The sequence below is a fragment of the Ictidomys tridecemlineatus genome, chromosome 8 (genome assembly GCF_052094955.1).
Source record: "Ictidomys tridecemlineatus isolate mIctTri1 chromosome 8, mIctTri1.hap1, whole genome shotgun sequence".
NCBI classification, from domain to species: Eukaryota; Metazoa; Chordata; class Mammalia; order Rodentia; family Sciuridae; genus Ictidomys; species Ictidomys tridecemlineatus.
In genome coordinates this window covers 14,518,969-14,533,621 of record NC_135484.1, presented here as the reverse complement: position 1 = coordinate 14,533,621, position 14,653 = coordinate 14,518,969, and the positions used below count along the sequence as shown (strand labels likewise).

The 14,653-nt window shown below is 41.2% G+C and overlaps 1 protein-coding gene across 3 annotated transcripts in view; it reads left to right on the top strand.

The window, feature by feature from the left end:
- Positions 1–14,653, top strand: part of Ccdc170 (coiled-coil domain containing 170) — a 77,372-nt gene that overhangs the window by 20,385 nt on the left and 42,334 nt on the right. For 2 of the 3 annotated variants that reach the window (XM_078018889.1, XM_078018891.1), the window contains exons 3-6: positions 2,725–2,853; positions 4,152–4,408; positions 8,713–8,857; positions 11,651–11,836. In XM_078018889.1, the coding sequence (XP_077875015.1) occupies positions 2,725–2,853; positions 4,152–4,408; positions 8,713–8,857; positions 11,651–11,836 (717 nt within the window). The remainder of the gene's footprint in view (positions 1–2,724; positions 2,854–4,151; positions 4,409–8,712; positions 8,858–11,650; positions 11,837–14,653) is intronic. The other variant, XM_078018890.1, reaches the window with a different exon arrangement.

The window sequence follows — 14,653 nt, the reverse complement described above, 5'->3', positions numbered from 1 at the left end:
GATTGTGAGTTCAAAGCCAGCCTCAGCAACTTAGAGGCCCTAAGCAATGCAGTGAGACCCTGTCTCTAAATAAAATATAAAAAATCTGGGGGATGTGGCTCCCTGATGAAGAGTCCCTTTATTTCAATCCCCAGTACGCGCGCGCGCGCACACACACACACACACACATTGCATTTTTTCATATGACTAAAGTCTCCCCCAAACTGGCCTGGGGTAATAGCTCAGTGGTAGAGTGCTTGTACACCATGCCTAGGATTTGATCACCAACACCTGGGTGAGTCTGGGGGAAGGGTAAGCATTTGGTGGTCATAGTGGTATATGCTTATAATCCCCGCTACTTGGGTGGCTGAGGCAAGAGGATCATGAGTTCAAGTCTAGCATAAGGAATTTAGTGAGACCATGTTTCAGATCAAAACAAAAAAACAATGTAGTCTCCTAAATGTGATTTTTACTGACTGAATATAATTTTATTTATTTATTTATTATCTGGTTCTGGGGATTGAACCCAGGAGCAATTTACTGCTGAACTATACCCTCAAACCTTTTTATTCTTTATTTTGAGACAGGGTCTCTGTAAGTTGCTTAGGTTGACTTTGAACTATTGATTTTCCTGCTTCAGCCTCTTAAATAGCTGGGATTACATCGTGCCTGGCTGAATATGATTTTATTGTGCATTTGTATCATTTTCTTTTCCTTTTTTCCCTTCATGGTAACATTCTTCTAGATCTGTAGGTTTTTTCTAATGTTTGCAATTGCAGATTTAAAAAAAAATTGCTAACACTCATCTTTTTGAATATCTTTGTATTAAATATTTGGGTATTTTTTTTCTTTTTCCTCCTCCTCTTCTTCCCCTTCTTTTTCTCCCCCAACCCCCACAATGCTGTGGAGTCAACTCAGGGCCTCTGTGTGCTAGGCGCGTGCTTAGCACTGAGTGATAGCCCCAGCCCCATCCTATTTTAATATATAGTTTCATTTGCCCATGAATGTTTGAAGATAATGCTTTTGATACTGTTTTGTATTAGGTTGTAACCTCCTAAAATGAATTTCTCAATTGTCTTGTCTGGCTTTTAGTTTTACATTCAATGGACATAATATTTTTTTTTCATTGGAAGAAGATATAAAAATACTATGAATATACCATTTCTTTTTTATATATCTTTAATTAACTAATTCATTAATTAATGTGTTGCTGAGGATTGAACCCAGTGCCTCATGCATGCAGGGCAAGCCCTTAACCACTGAGTCATAACGCCAGCCCTTGATTATGCCATTTCCTAAACAAAGATGTTAGTTTTGAACAAGATAGTCCTAGGGGACGTTCTTTTCCTAATGGGTTTTATAGAATGGCGAGCCATATACCCCATGGTTGAACCCTCTTGTAAGTGACCCATGTCCTCACTTAGGCTGGTTCAGGACACGTGGCTGTGGTGGTGAGGGAGGAGAAGGCCCTTCTGAATCCTGAGACTGAACAGGATGTGGTTCTCCAGTAAAAGCTTCAGTGGATCTTGTTCTGCTTTCTCCCCAGGAGGACACAGCTACCATCTCCTTGGGCATGTTGTGATTGGCAAACACTGACTGTTCCTAAGTGCCCAGAAAGTTGTGTTTGGCATCTACGAACTACAACACACTAGCCATGACAACGCTTTATGATGATTTTTACATTCATGATTCTGTCAAACCCTTGCTGAGTAGTTGCTGGCAGTCATTGATGGTTTTACTGATGTGTCCCCTGAGGCCACTGAGATTCCAGGAAATTCTCCTTTATGTGACCTCTTTCATATTCCTTCAAAAATGAATGGGTTTCTTTCACAAAGACCTTAGGCCAGAGGGACTTCATAGAGGTGGGTCCAGTTATCTGTCCAAACGAAGAAATGGTTCTTGAAGGAAGTGGACATAACGCTCGGGAGAACAGAGACAGGACCCGAGGCTGCAGGCTGACCACAGCCTAACCCTGCCAAGTCTGCTCTGCAGAAGTGTTTATTTGGCTCATATTTTTCTTTAAAAACATTTTGACAGTTTTCAAGCTGCAAAACTGAGAATTACTTTGAAAAGGCTGGGTACATGTTTTGTCTTTATTTGGCCAGCTGGGGTCCTTATTTTTGCATTGGTGACCCTCAGTGGAGCTGAGAGCTGCTCCCTTCTGGAGGGATGAAGGCTTTCCATGCTCTCCCCATCTCTAATCTTGTGCATTTCTTCAAGGCATCTCTGTGATCCCAGGAGTTTATGAGATTGAGAGTAAAAGGCTTGGTGAGGAGGAAGGATATGGTCGTTCACATGAAATCCCGTGATCTCTGATGAACAGACAAGAGAGGAGCTGGTCACCTGTATAGTCAGGAGACAGAGGAATGATGGAAACCACCTGATACAGAGGGTGTAGTGCTATTTCTCTCCTGATAGTTCTTGGCTTTCTGTGCTGGGCAGGGGTCAAATAGCATTTGAGTTGTTTGGAAGGAAATGCTCTGAATGGCAAGAGTCAATCCTTAAGTGTCAAATCTCACTACCACCCTGGGAGAGCCCCTCATTAGTTCCTGGGCTATCTCTGATCTCCCTTTGAATTTTGAGAACAAGAATAAAGTGATCTGAACACAACACGTTTCTGGTTAGCATTTTCAACACATTTGAAATACGAAGAATACTTCCATGCCATCTAGCTTTGCACAGCTGCACAGAAAAGATTGTTTATCATTTTTCTTTGTATTTTGTCTTTTGGGGGGGAACTTTTAGGAAACTCGTGATCATTCTTTGGAAGTCCCTGTCTCTCGGGAGCAATTAAACCATTATCGGAATGTGGTTGAAAATGTTCGAAGTGAACTCGCCGCAACTTTGGTCAAATTTGAATCCGCGCAGTCCGAGGTAAGATCGTGCCCCTTTATCATCAAAAAGTGGGTCTTTCTAGCTTCTGACAGGTGCAGTAGAGGATAGAGGATTAGGAGTGGGATAGTAGAATACAGATTGAAGCTTTTTGGCAAACTTTGCACTTCTTCTTTTCTGGTGGGCCCATCACCTAGAATTCCTGAAGGGTTGTGCATTTCCACACTGCAAAGCAAGGTGGCTTGGCCTGGCTTGAATCTCAGAAAGCCCTGCAGCCTTAAGTGACCAGAGGGCACCTGAGGACTTTGGGTTGAAGCTGCAAGGGTCTTGGGGAACTTTTAGCCTCTCTGGGAATATTATCCTTTACTGTGGATTGAATCTGAATTCCTTTCTTATGGAAGTTTGGATTGGCTGGGGAAATTCTAGTAAGACATTTGGGGTCCACCTGCCCTCTAGGCTAGATCAGGTCTACAGTAGAGCTTCGAGTCTCCCTAGACTCATTCTGCTCCTAGCCCAGTGTCTCTACGAATCTAGGCTGGCCTGTGAGATAACAGGCAACCTCCCTGAGGCCACCAGGACCCCCCTGAAAGATGTGTTGATACTGTGTGTGTGTGCGTTTGTGTGTGTGTGGGGGGAAGGTGTGCAAGTTCACTTATAGTTCCAAAGAAATGCATTGCATTTATAAAAGTTATCAAGTGTTCTTGTAGGAGAGACCTGACATCTTAACTTGGTAGGATATGTACATTGATCAGCATTTTGATGCCAGAGAGCTCATAAAACTCAAAATGTCCCCATTTCATATAAATACAATAAGGATTTTCCTTTGCTCTCATATTTTTTTTTGCAGAAATCTGAATGTTATTTTTTCACCTACAATTATGGTCCAGAAGGCTAGTAGAAGAAATATAGTGATATATCAAATAGTCTGTATTTATTTGAGAAATAGTTGTGGCTGTGAAATCGCAGAGTGTGGCTTGTAGGTTCCTTGAATCATTGTTTATCAGAAGCAAAAACAGCAATACTGGATATAGAAAATGGGTTACTGCTGCAAAATATATTTATTGCTTTTTGTAATCCCATCACAAATGTTTCCTGAATGAGACAAAATCAACCTAAGTTATTGTTCCCTTGGTTTTGAAAAAGACAGAACATAAAGTCCAATTATTAAAATATAATTTCCTACTTGAAATACAGATAGAAATATGAGAAAAAGAAATTAAACATGGATTAAGTCATGAATGACAGTATAAGATTTTAAATTATGGTTTTGGATTTCTAACTGGTACTTCAAATGGTATGCCATTAGATTGTTTTATCTTTTTTTTTTTTGCTGTTGTTAGCTTCGAGACCTGCGCTCCAAGATGCTTTCCAAAGAAGTTTCCTGTCAAGAGCTAAAGGCTGAAATGGAGAATTACAAAGAAAACAATGCCAGAAAATCATCTCTCCTCACCTCTTTGAGGGACAGAGTTCAAGAGCTAGAAGAAGAATCAGCTGCACTTTCTGCTTCTAAAATCAGAACAGAACTCACAGCTCACGCTGCAATCAAGGAGAATCAGGAGTTAATGAAGAGAGTTGTGGAACTAGAGGAGAAATTACAGTAAGGATACTGCAATATGTTCTCGGTTTAGTGAGTGATCCATACTAGCTTTGGAGCAAGATATGTCTTTGAATAAACTTCAAATATTTTGTATTATCTGACCATGAAACTCAATTTAAAAAAAACCCATATTATTAACCCCAGATACCTTTAGAGCTTTTAAAAGCTTTTCCCTAGCTCTTTCCAAGTCTCATCAAGTGTCTCAACAAACACAAGACTGTCCTAAGCGGGGGTTTGTCCTATAGATGAAGCTTGCAAAAACACAGCATATGCAAAATGGGAAGATTTTCTTTAAGTAGAGGTTTAACCCTGAGGTGGCAGGCTAGTCTGCAGAGGGAGGCATTTACTCAGAAGCCAGTTATAAAAATCCTGGAGCGCAACACTCTAGCTCCTGTCCTCCTCCTCTCCCACTTCCTGCAAAACTTCTCCAGTCTTGTACGCCAGACCAGCCAAACGTTCTTCATTAGGTTTTATTACCAGTTTACACAGGACTCTTAGAAACCTAGATTTTTCCACCCTTGGTTTCATAAGGAGGTAATTATTAAGACAAAAGTGGGACCCAGTTGCTTCTAAAATATATTTTTAAAATTCTATACAGGACTCCAATGTCTTTATTAATAAAATGCATGATGTTTATTTTGCTTGTCCCATTTAAAAAAATAAAGCAACACCCTAGCTCCTGTCCTCCTCCTCTCCCACTTCCTGCAAAACTTCTCCATGCTTGTACGCCATCATCACCATCTCCAAGTGCTCTCCTCTCTCCTAGAGCTGCTCCACAGAATCACTCGTGTAGACCACCAGTGACTGCCCAGTGCAGGGTCAATGGTCAGCCTCACCTAGCTTGACCTGTCAGCAGCACACCAGTCACAGCCCGCTGTTCTCCTAGAGTCCCTTTCTTCTGTTGGTCTCCAGGACATTGAACATGACCATTTCCATTCTTATCCTCTCATGTGGTTTCTTCTGATTTCCTTCATCTCCTTGACTTCTAAATGTTGCCTCGGGCTCAGTCTTCGAATCACTTCTCATTTCTTTGTCATTTGGTGTCATGACTTTAAGCATGATCTAAGTGCTGGTGTCACCCACATTTCTGTATCTAGCTTAAATCTCCTTCCACAACTCAAGACCCACCATCTTACCCACATCTTACCACCTGGTCCATCAGGCACCTCAAACTTAATGCGTCTAAAACTCTGCTCTTGACGTTCCCACACAATCCTTCTGCACAAATTTCCTTATTTTCTTCAAGGATAATTCCATTCTTCTAGTTGATCAGGTCTAAAATCTTAATATCATCCTTGGTTCTATTTCTCTTTCATACTCATAGCTGGTTCCTTAGCAAATCCCAATCCTGTCTACCTTCAAAGTGAACTTAAATTTTGACTGCTTCTGTGGTCACCCCAATAACTACTGGATATTGCATTAGACATTTGAAACATTAGCACCCCACTCCTGATTTTAATTTCTGTCTTTCTTTGAGGTGCTATAAAAATACCATAGACTGGCTTACACAGCAGATATTTATTCCTTTGTAGTTCTGGAGGCTGAAAGTGTAAGGTCAAGGGCTGGACAGTTCATTCCCTGGTGAGAACCCATTTCCTGGTTTGCAGGTGAATGCCTTCTTGTGACGGAGAGAGGGAGATTGGTTATCCCTTCATGTCTCTAATCTTATTACCTAATTACCTCCTCAAGGCCCTGCCTCCAAATTTGTCATATGGCGACTAGGGCTCAATGTATTAATTCTGGGGGACATAAACATTTAGCCCATAACAGTGGTTTGCTTGCTTCTGTCTACACCCCTGCAGCCAGGGTGATCCTGTTACAATACGAATTAGATCATGTCTGTCCTCAGCTCAGAGCTCTCTAGCGATTCCTTTTCTTACTGAGAACAAAGACATAGTAATATTTTCTATATCCTAACAGACACATCCTAACCTGGTTTATTGCCTTTATCTCCTTTATTTATTTTTTTACCTTAGATAACTTTCCTTCCTCCCTCCCTCCCTCCCTCCCTCCCTCCCTCCCTCCCTTCCTTCCTTCCTTCCTTCCTTCCTTCCTTCCTTCCTTCCTTCCTTCCTTCCTTCCTTCCTTCCCCTCTCTCTCTCTCTCTCTCTCTCTCTCTCTCTCTCTCTCTCTCTCTCTCTCTTTCTTTTTTTTTCTGTTTCTTTAACTTGACAGGTGTGATCCTACCCCAGGGTCTTTGCAACTGCTAATCATTCTGCCTAGAAGGCTCTTTTCCAGATGTTACATGGCTGCTTCCTTTAGGCCTTTACTCAGAAGACTCCTTCCTATTGAAGCCTCCCAAAGTTCCACATCTGAAATTTTACCTGATCACAATATTTCTTACCACCTTTCCTGCTTCATCTTTTCTCTGCAGTCCTTTTATTACTTACTATAGGTTTTAATATTATGATTATTGTCCATCTTTCCAACCACAACATACGCTCCATGAGGGCAAGGGTTCTTATCTGTTTTGTTTACCTACTGTCCTTTAGCATCATTAATAGGGCCTAGTGCATAGTACATGATCAATAAATGTTTATTAAATGAACAATAAAATGATGTATACTTATTGTAAAGTGCCAAGAAGAAATTAAAAATTGCCTAAAACCTTATGGTTGTCGAAAAGCTATAATTAACAATTTCTGAACAGATTTTCAGATAGTTGTAACCACATGACATCATATAATATACTATTTTTACTGAATAATATATTGTAGATATTTTAAAAAGTCATTATAATTTTTAAGAACCCATTTTATTCCGTAGTCTGAAATACCTCAATTTATTCAACCAATTCCTTTTGCTTCCTGTAAACACTTATAGCACCATTAAAAAAAATTACTACAAACCAATCTTAGAATAGGAAAGACAGTAAGATAAGTTGAACATAATTTTCCTATTTTCACATATGAATACATGACAAGGATAACTCCACATCATGTATAACCACAGAATGGGAAGTTATACTCCAAGTATGTATGATATGTCAAATTACATTCAACTATCATGTATTACTAAAAAGAACAAATTAAAAAAAATAAACCCAGCTGTAATGAATGTCCATGAGCATTCATATTTTCACATTTATGTGATTATGTTCTTAGGGTAACTTCTGAGACTTTAGGAGGGTAGGTCAGGTAAAATGAAAATAGATGTGGGCGTAGTTTAGAGAGTAAGATTGAAATCTTGGGGTTAATATACAGGATTATATATGCAAATCGATAAGAATCACAGTATTCACTGTGCCTTTCACGAACCTGAAAGACTGAATAAATATTACCTTTCATATGCCCAAAATAAGAATTCAAAGATATATTGATGTTAGTTTTTTTGTTGTTACGTTTTTCCAAGTGAAAATACGATATACTTTTGAGTATATGCAATTACATGCTTTGTTAATCTTCGAATAGAGTGAAAAAATTGCAGTAAACACTCAACGTGGTGAAAAGGGAAAGCAATAATCATGTTCGTTGTCTAGGGTACTGAAAAAATGGCACCAATTTACTGAAATGATTCTAATTTGCCTTTAATATGCATCTATTTTTTTTCATGACCTCTAAGTCTTTAACATTTAAAGCATTAGAAATGGACCACACCATTTCAACAAACCTAACTGAAATTCGAAATAAAATATTCACAACAGGCTCCCAATCTCCTGATTTTTCTTGACTGGCCAATTACAACACTCTTCCCATACCCTAAAGATTCGGTGTGTGTGTGGAAACTAATCATGATCTTTGCTGGTGACTGACCACTTCTGTCCTCCAAGGGTGGCCCATCCCCCCCTCCCTAGGCGTATCTTATTACAGTTCTGCCTGGTTACGCCTATGCCCCTACAGGCTACTTGAAAATGAAGTGAAGCTTGGTCTTCTAGAACCAATGCATTGGCGCTCTGCTTCTCTACAAGGTCCCAGTGGGGACCTGTGCTTGTGTGGGTTACCATCACACGTGGTGAAGAGTCCACTTGTGATCCAGAGGCCAGCCTCTGCTTCTGCAGATCCCAAAGGGTTGAGCAAAGGAGGCGGAATCCATTCCCCCAACTCCCAGCCCGTTACTAGGCCCGAGATGCCATGAGAATTTCTCTGCATTTTCAGAAATGCAAAGCATACGTACCCAGAAATTGCTTCCGAGTTTCTCTGCCCCTCACAGGGCTTGGTTGACAGCAAGGTGCATTGTATCCAGGGGCCTCATTTGTGCTGAAAATAACAGTTATTTCCCACAGAGAGCTTCATTTCCAACTGGGTTTGATGAATGTTATCTTCTGGGGTGCTAAATCCTGACTTATTTGTTTTTTTGCCTGATAGAAAATGTTCAAAGGAAAATGAGGAAAACAAGAAGCAAGTTTCAAATCATAGCAGGAAACACGAAGAGTTTCTAATTCAACTTCATGATTCCTTGGATCCTGACAAGAGGAGCGAGAAGGCATCGGAAGAAGATTTGATTTTAAAGGTGTTGCAATGCAGACCAGAAAGACTGAAATTTAAGGGTCATTCTGACATGTGACATGAAAGGAGGTTCTGAGGTTGAGTCTGGACAGTGACGGGAGACCCGGACAGTAGCCCAAGCGTAGCATTAATTAAGTGTGTAACGTGGAACAAATCATAGCATCTCTGGGGCCTCCATTTAAAATTCTTCTTGCCATTATTTGGGATTAATTATTCTCCAAAAGGGATGAATTATGTTGTCTAAAATATATTTAGGTTTTCAAATACAGTTAATTATTCATATTGATGATACATGTCAGGACCATGTTTGTTTTCTTTTAGTTACACACACACACATAAAACCAGATAGGTGTCATTTGGGGGACTTACTGAGTCTACATTTAAGATTAATTCAAAAGTACTTTTAAGTTTTTACATGAAAACCAAGTAATAAAAATATCACTTATTGGTAGATGACTGTTAAGATGGGAATTACTGATACTGACTGAATAATTCATTGTCTCATAGTGGTTCATTTGGGTATCTCAAGGTATTTGAGTGCTCCTGGTCTTGCTGCTCATTGAGAAACCCTTTGTTTCCTTGCATCCTGGCAGACTTCATCAGCCATTCTTAAAAGCCACCTTCCAGCTGTCTGTCAATCAGTTCCTCCAGTGTCCTCCCTGTAAGCTGTGAGAGGGTTCCACGATGCTTTAGCACGTATCCATTCGCTGATAGGTTTGGTAGCTAAGGATAGAGTCTGCCCAACACCCTCATGGGCTCTGGATGGCCTTTTCCTTCTACTGTGACTGATGTGTGACCAGGAGCTATGCTGTAAAAGTGTCCTTCACGCGGTGGTCTGGGGGGCTGACCTTTCAATCCCCGTGCTGGGGAAAAGCAAAAGGATTCCAGAAGTTTCTTCTCTGTGATACCCTTCCCTTCACCCTTTAAGATCATCTCTAGGTGCTCATCTGGGTGCGTTAATCATGCCCTTTAATTTTCTGTATTCCTGATGCTTTGCCATCTGGGAGCTTGCTGACCCAGAACAGACTGCCCCTGCCCCCAGGGTCAGCCGATTCCTAGAGTTGGTAAAGGACTCAGTCGGGAGCTTGGCTTTCCCATGAAAACTAACCAGCCCAGAGCCCACTACCTAATCACCTCCTAAGTCTGGCTCTTATACTCCCTGGGCCACCGTCCTTCTGCTCTCACTTTCCCAGGGCCAGACATCACATGGCTCTGGATAGCCTCCGCAGTTGCAGACACCAGAATTCTTCAAACTAGCCAGTCCTAAGCCCGCTTGCTCTACCGTGCCTTCTCCTTCCTGTGACTACCCTGACAAAGAGTCTCTTGCCCATGTTCTTCCCACTGCTCCCTCTGCCTCCTGACTGTTCTGAGGCTTTTCCAAGTGGCCCTGCATAGCATGGCATGTCTCTTCTTGGGAACCACAAGCCATGAACCCTCTTTCCTGTAGCACTTGTCACCTGGTCTGTTGGCCTCCCAATGACTGGATAGTAATGGAACCTGTATTTCAAAACCAATAGTAGGACTCTGAAGTTTTAGCACCCCATCCTGAGTAGGAGCTCGCCTAGAAACAAATCTCTGGCCGGAGCAGGCAGTCTGGTGTCTTGAGCAAGACCACAGACTCACTAGGTGTTCCTCTGAGAAATGGGACAAAATCCCTCCCACTTCAAAGCTATTGCTTTGCTTTCACATGCCCCTGTAAACACGTGTCACCAAACACTTCCAAGGATCTGTGGTGGAAAGGGAGTACTCCTAATAACTTATTTGATATTCATTCATCCATTTATCAGTCCTCAGTGAAAGACAGGCGAGGAACCACTCAAGGTGCTAGGAATGTGGTCGTGAGTGAGGCAAAGCTAATTCCATGCTCTCTTAGAGCCTTCTTTGTCATGGGGTGATGATGGTGAGGAGGTAAATAAGTAAATACAGAGTATTGTCCTACATGGTTGAAGGTGCAGTGAAGAAAAACACATCAGGATGGAAGGCTAGACAAAGCGGGTCAGCAGCCTGCGATGCTGGTTCAGGGAGACTGACGGAGGAATGGCCCTTGAAGTGGGGACTCTTGAAGGATGTTGGGGAATGAGCATGCAAATATGAGAAAAAGCGTTCAAGGGGGAGGAACAGCACTGAATTGGAAATGGTACTGTGTTGGCACAGTGCTGAGGCTAAAAGGTGTGGCACTTGCATGGCTGGGTGTGACTTGGAGGCTGGGCATTCGCACCACCTATAGACATCCACCATAGGCTAATCCATCCCATAGGCTAATCCTAGCCCTGCATGATAATCAGAGTTTGAGGGTGTTAAGCAGAATTTTCCTAGGTGCATATTAGGAGGATACTTTTCAAAATAGTAGTCCTGTCTCCTCTGTGTCTCCCCTGGTTCAGATGGTGCCTGGTGTGCAGTAGGTGTGAGCAGGTGGGCATTGAACGCAGCTCCTGGCTCCATTTCCTGCTGTGACCTCTGTGGAGCATCTCTGGCCTCCAGTGCTCAGAAGCCAGCGCCAGCCTCTGGCCACCAGTGTTCAGACGCCAGGGCTGATGCTTGCCCAGTGGACAAATTTTTGACTCACTCCTGACATCCTTGCCTTGTGACCATGTTTTGAATACTTTTAAATTGCCCCTGGGCCTGCATCTAATGGCCCAGCTAGAGGCTGCCTTTGGAAATGTGAGCTTTCGAGATCATTTAGGAATAACGTTTTTTTTACTGTTTTCCTATGATCACGAAGTCCTTGGGCCCAGGCTGGAGAGAGTGGGTGAGGTTGTGAATTTTTACGGGATGGCTGTAATTACTTTCTCTTCAGCTTAGAGAGCTGTGCAAGGAGATCGCGTTCGTGAAAGGACAAATTGTTACTCTTGAAGAGTCTCTAAATGTCCATGAGATGGAGGCAAAAGCTAACAGAGAGACGATTGTGAGGCTGGCTTCAGAAGTCCACAGAGAGCAGAGAAAAACTGCCTCTTGGAAGGAGGAGAAAGACCAGCTGAACCAGGTAGGGCGTGTGAAGCGTGTGTGCGCATCTGGGACCGCGTTTAAGAAACAGAGACGCAAAAGCCATGTCAGACGAGGGCACCAGGGTCATGGACCACGATTCCAACGCTGCTCTCAGCAGGAGGTGTGGGGCGACGTGGGATTAAGTGAGCCGAACAGGCCATTCGATATATATATTTTTTCAGTTGGAAAAAAAGAAACAAAAAAATACTAGTATAAAAGTAAAGACTCTGTAGAGAAGATGATTTATGTTAACTAGATGATAAGGATTGTTTAAAAATTTGTTTTGCTTTTTTGAACCAACAGATAATACGTTTATAAGTCTAATGTCCAAAAAGATATTCAGTGAAAACCCTTTCCCTTACCCCTCTGCCCAGTTCTCCTAGGGGGGAACTGGCTACAATTTCCTCTGTGTACTTCTGGAAATAATTCTATGCACATGTTTGCATGCAACATGTAAGAGAAGATGTCTGTTATATGTAACATGTAATATGTATTTATTTTAAAAAATGGCAATATATTGCACAATAATATCAAGAAGGCGATGATGAATGATTTTTATATAATTTTGCATGCTTCATGGATCATATAAAACAAAGTCCTAGAAGTAGACTTGCTCTGTCAAAGGATATGGGTAATTTGTAATTTTGAGAGATATCGACAAAAGGAAGTAATTTCCTATTCTAAATTTTTTTTACATAATAAATTGCTAGATCTTTTAAAATTAGCTATGATCTATTTGAGCAAGAGAATCAATACCATGTTTAACACCATAAAACCCTTTAATTGTGATTTTTATGTTTTGTAATAAGAAACGAATTATTGGATGAATAATGACAATCTGCTTCCAAAAGCAGTAATGAGTGAGTGCAGTCAGTTAACACAAGTACACAGGAGGGCCAGGGGTGGTGGTGCATTCCTGTAATCCCAGCAGCTCAGGAGGCTGAGGTAGGAGGGTTGTAAGTTTGAGGCCCGCCTCAGTCACTTAGTAAGGCCTTAAGCAACTTATGTGAAGCCCTAAGTATCTTAGCGAGACCCTGTCTCAAAGTGAAAGATAAAAAGGGCTGGGGACGTGGCTCAGTAGTTAATCACCACTGGTTCAATACCCAGTAACAAAAAAAGGCACAGAGGAGGAAATAAAATGGCCTTGGTAAAGAAGATGGAGTTTACAATGGAGTAATAAGTGGTGCCCCAAAAGAGTGTCCCCAGAAAGGGTGAAGACCCAGGCTGAAGAGAGGGTGTGACTTGGTCTGTGGGAGAAGGGGCCAGTTTCCTTGGGCCTTTCCTACCTGTAGTGACATTACTGCTGAGCAGAAGCGAGATGGGAAACTGAGGCGGGGCATTGATCCCAGTAAAGATAGTAATTTCTAATTCACCCCCAATTCCATGCATCAGCAAGCCCTCTTACTATTGGTTTTCTTCTCTGACATTTCAACTAGGAACAAAAAGCCAAGACTCTATCATTGTCAACATCTTAGTCAGCTTGAGTGGCCATAACAAAATATACAGAGTTGGTTGGCGATGTAGCTCCCAGGTATTGCGCTTGCCTAGCTAGCATGCACAAGGCCCTGGGTTCGAGTCCTAGCACCACAAAAAACAACAACAACAACAAAAAAAAACAAAGCAAAGCAAAGCACCACAAATTAGATTGCTTAAAAACAATTTTTTATCCCTTGTAGTTTTGGAGGCTGGAAGTGCAAGATCAGGGTGCAACCACAGTTAAGAAACTGTTGACATAACAGATATTTGTTGTTTTAAGGTTTCAAATTTTGGGCAAATTCTGCACAGCAGTAAATAACCAATAATCCTCTCAAATTTCATTCAAACACTACATATATATTTGTAAGAATAAGTGCTAAATAAAAATATCTTTTATAGATTTTTTTTTTCACCAAACTGGGATCTAATCTGGGTTTATTTATTGCATATTTGGAAATTTTTAGTTCCTTTTTAAAGTCCAGAGAAGCAATGTGATAGTTTCTTCATGATACTATTTGAATTGTTTCTCTACATCCTGAAATTGTATTATCTCAGAAGTAAAGTTGTATATTTTCTATTATACCACACTAGAAAGAAAATGATGTTAGATATTCCTTTACTGGTAACATTTAGTGTGACTACAAATATCGTTAGTGTAATGGTACATTTTTTCTTCTGCAGTTAAGTAAGATATCTGGGGTGTGTGTGACATTTATTAGTATGGAGCTTAACAACTTCACCAATGATATTAGCATCCATCAAATCTTGTTTGGAATAACTATTAGGTCAGGTTGGCAATGTGGTAGTATTCTAATTTTAGCATTTGTCCTATTAATTAGCTGCTATTTTTCTGTAAAGAAAATATTTCCTTCTTTTTCTTTTCAATTCTATGGATGCATGGATTTTTTTTTGTATTGTGTTACACTCAATTATTCTTTTTTGTTTTTCTGAATTCTCCAAATTTGTCCAGCTCCTTGTGACCTTGACTCCTTTAGTGTGTGTGTGTATGTGTGAGTGTTTGGCACCAGGGATTGTACCCAGGGGTACTAACCAGTGAGCCGCATCCCCAGCCCTTTTTTGTATTTTACTTAGAGTCAGGGTGTCACTGAGTTGCTTAGGAACTCGCTAAGTTGCTGATGCTGGCTTTGAATTCATGATCTTCCTACCTAACTCAGCCTCCTGAGATACTGGGATTATAGGCATGCACCGCCATATCTGGCTTCCTTTAGTGTTTAAGACTTTCATATTTTTAGAAAGAAGTTACCCCAGGGTCACTTGAAATTTTTAGTTCATAAGCCCAAACCAGCCAATTTCCTAAGGAGCTCTGGTTCATTTTATC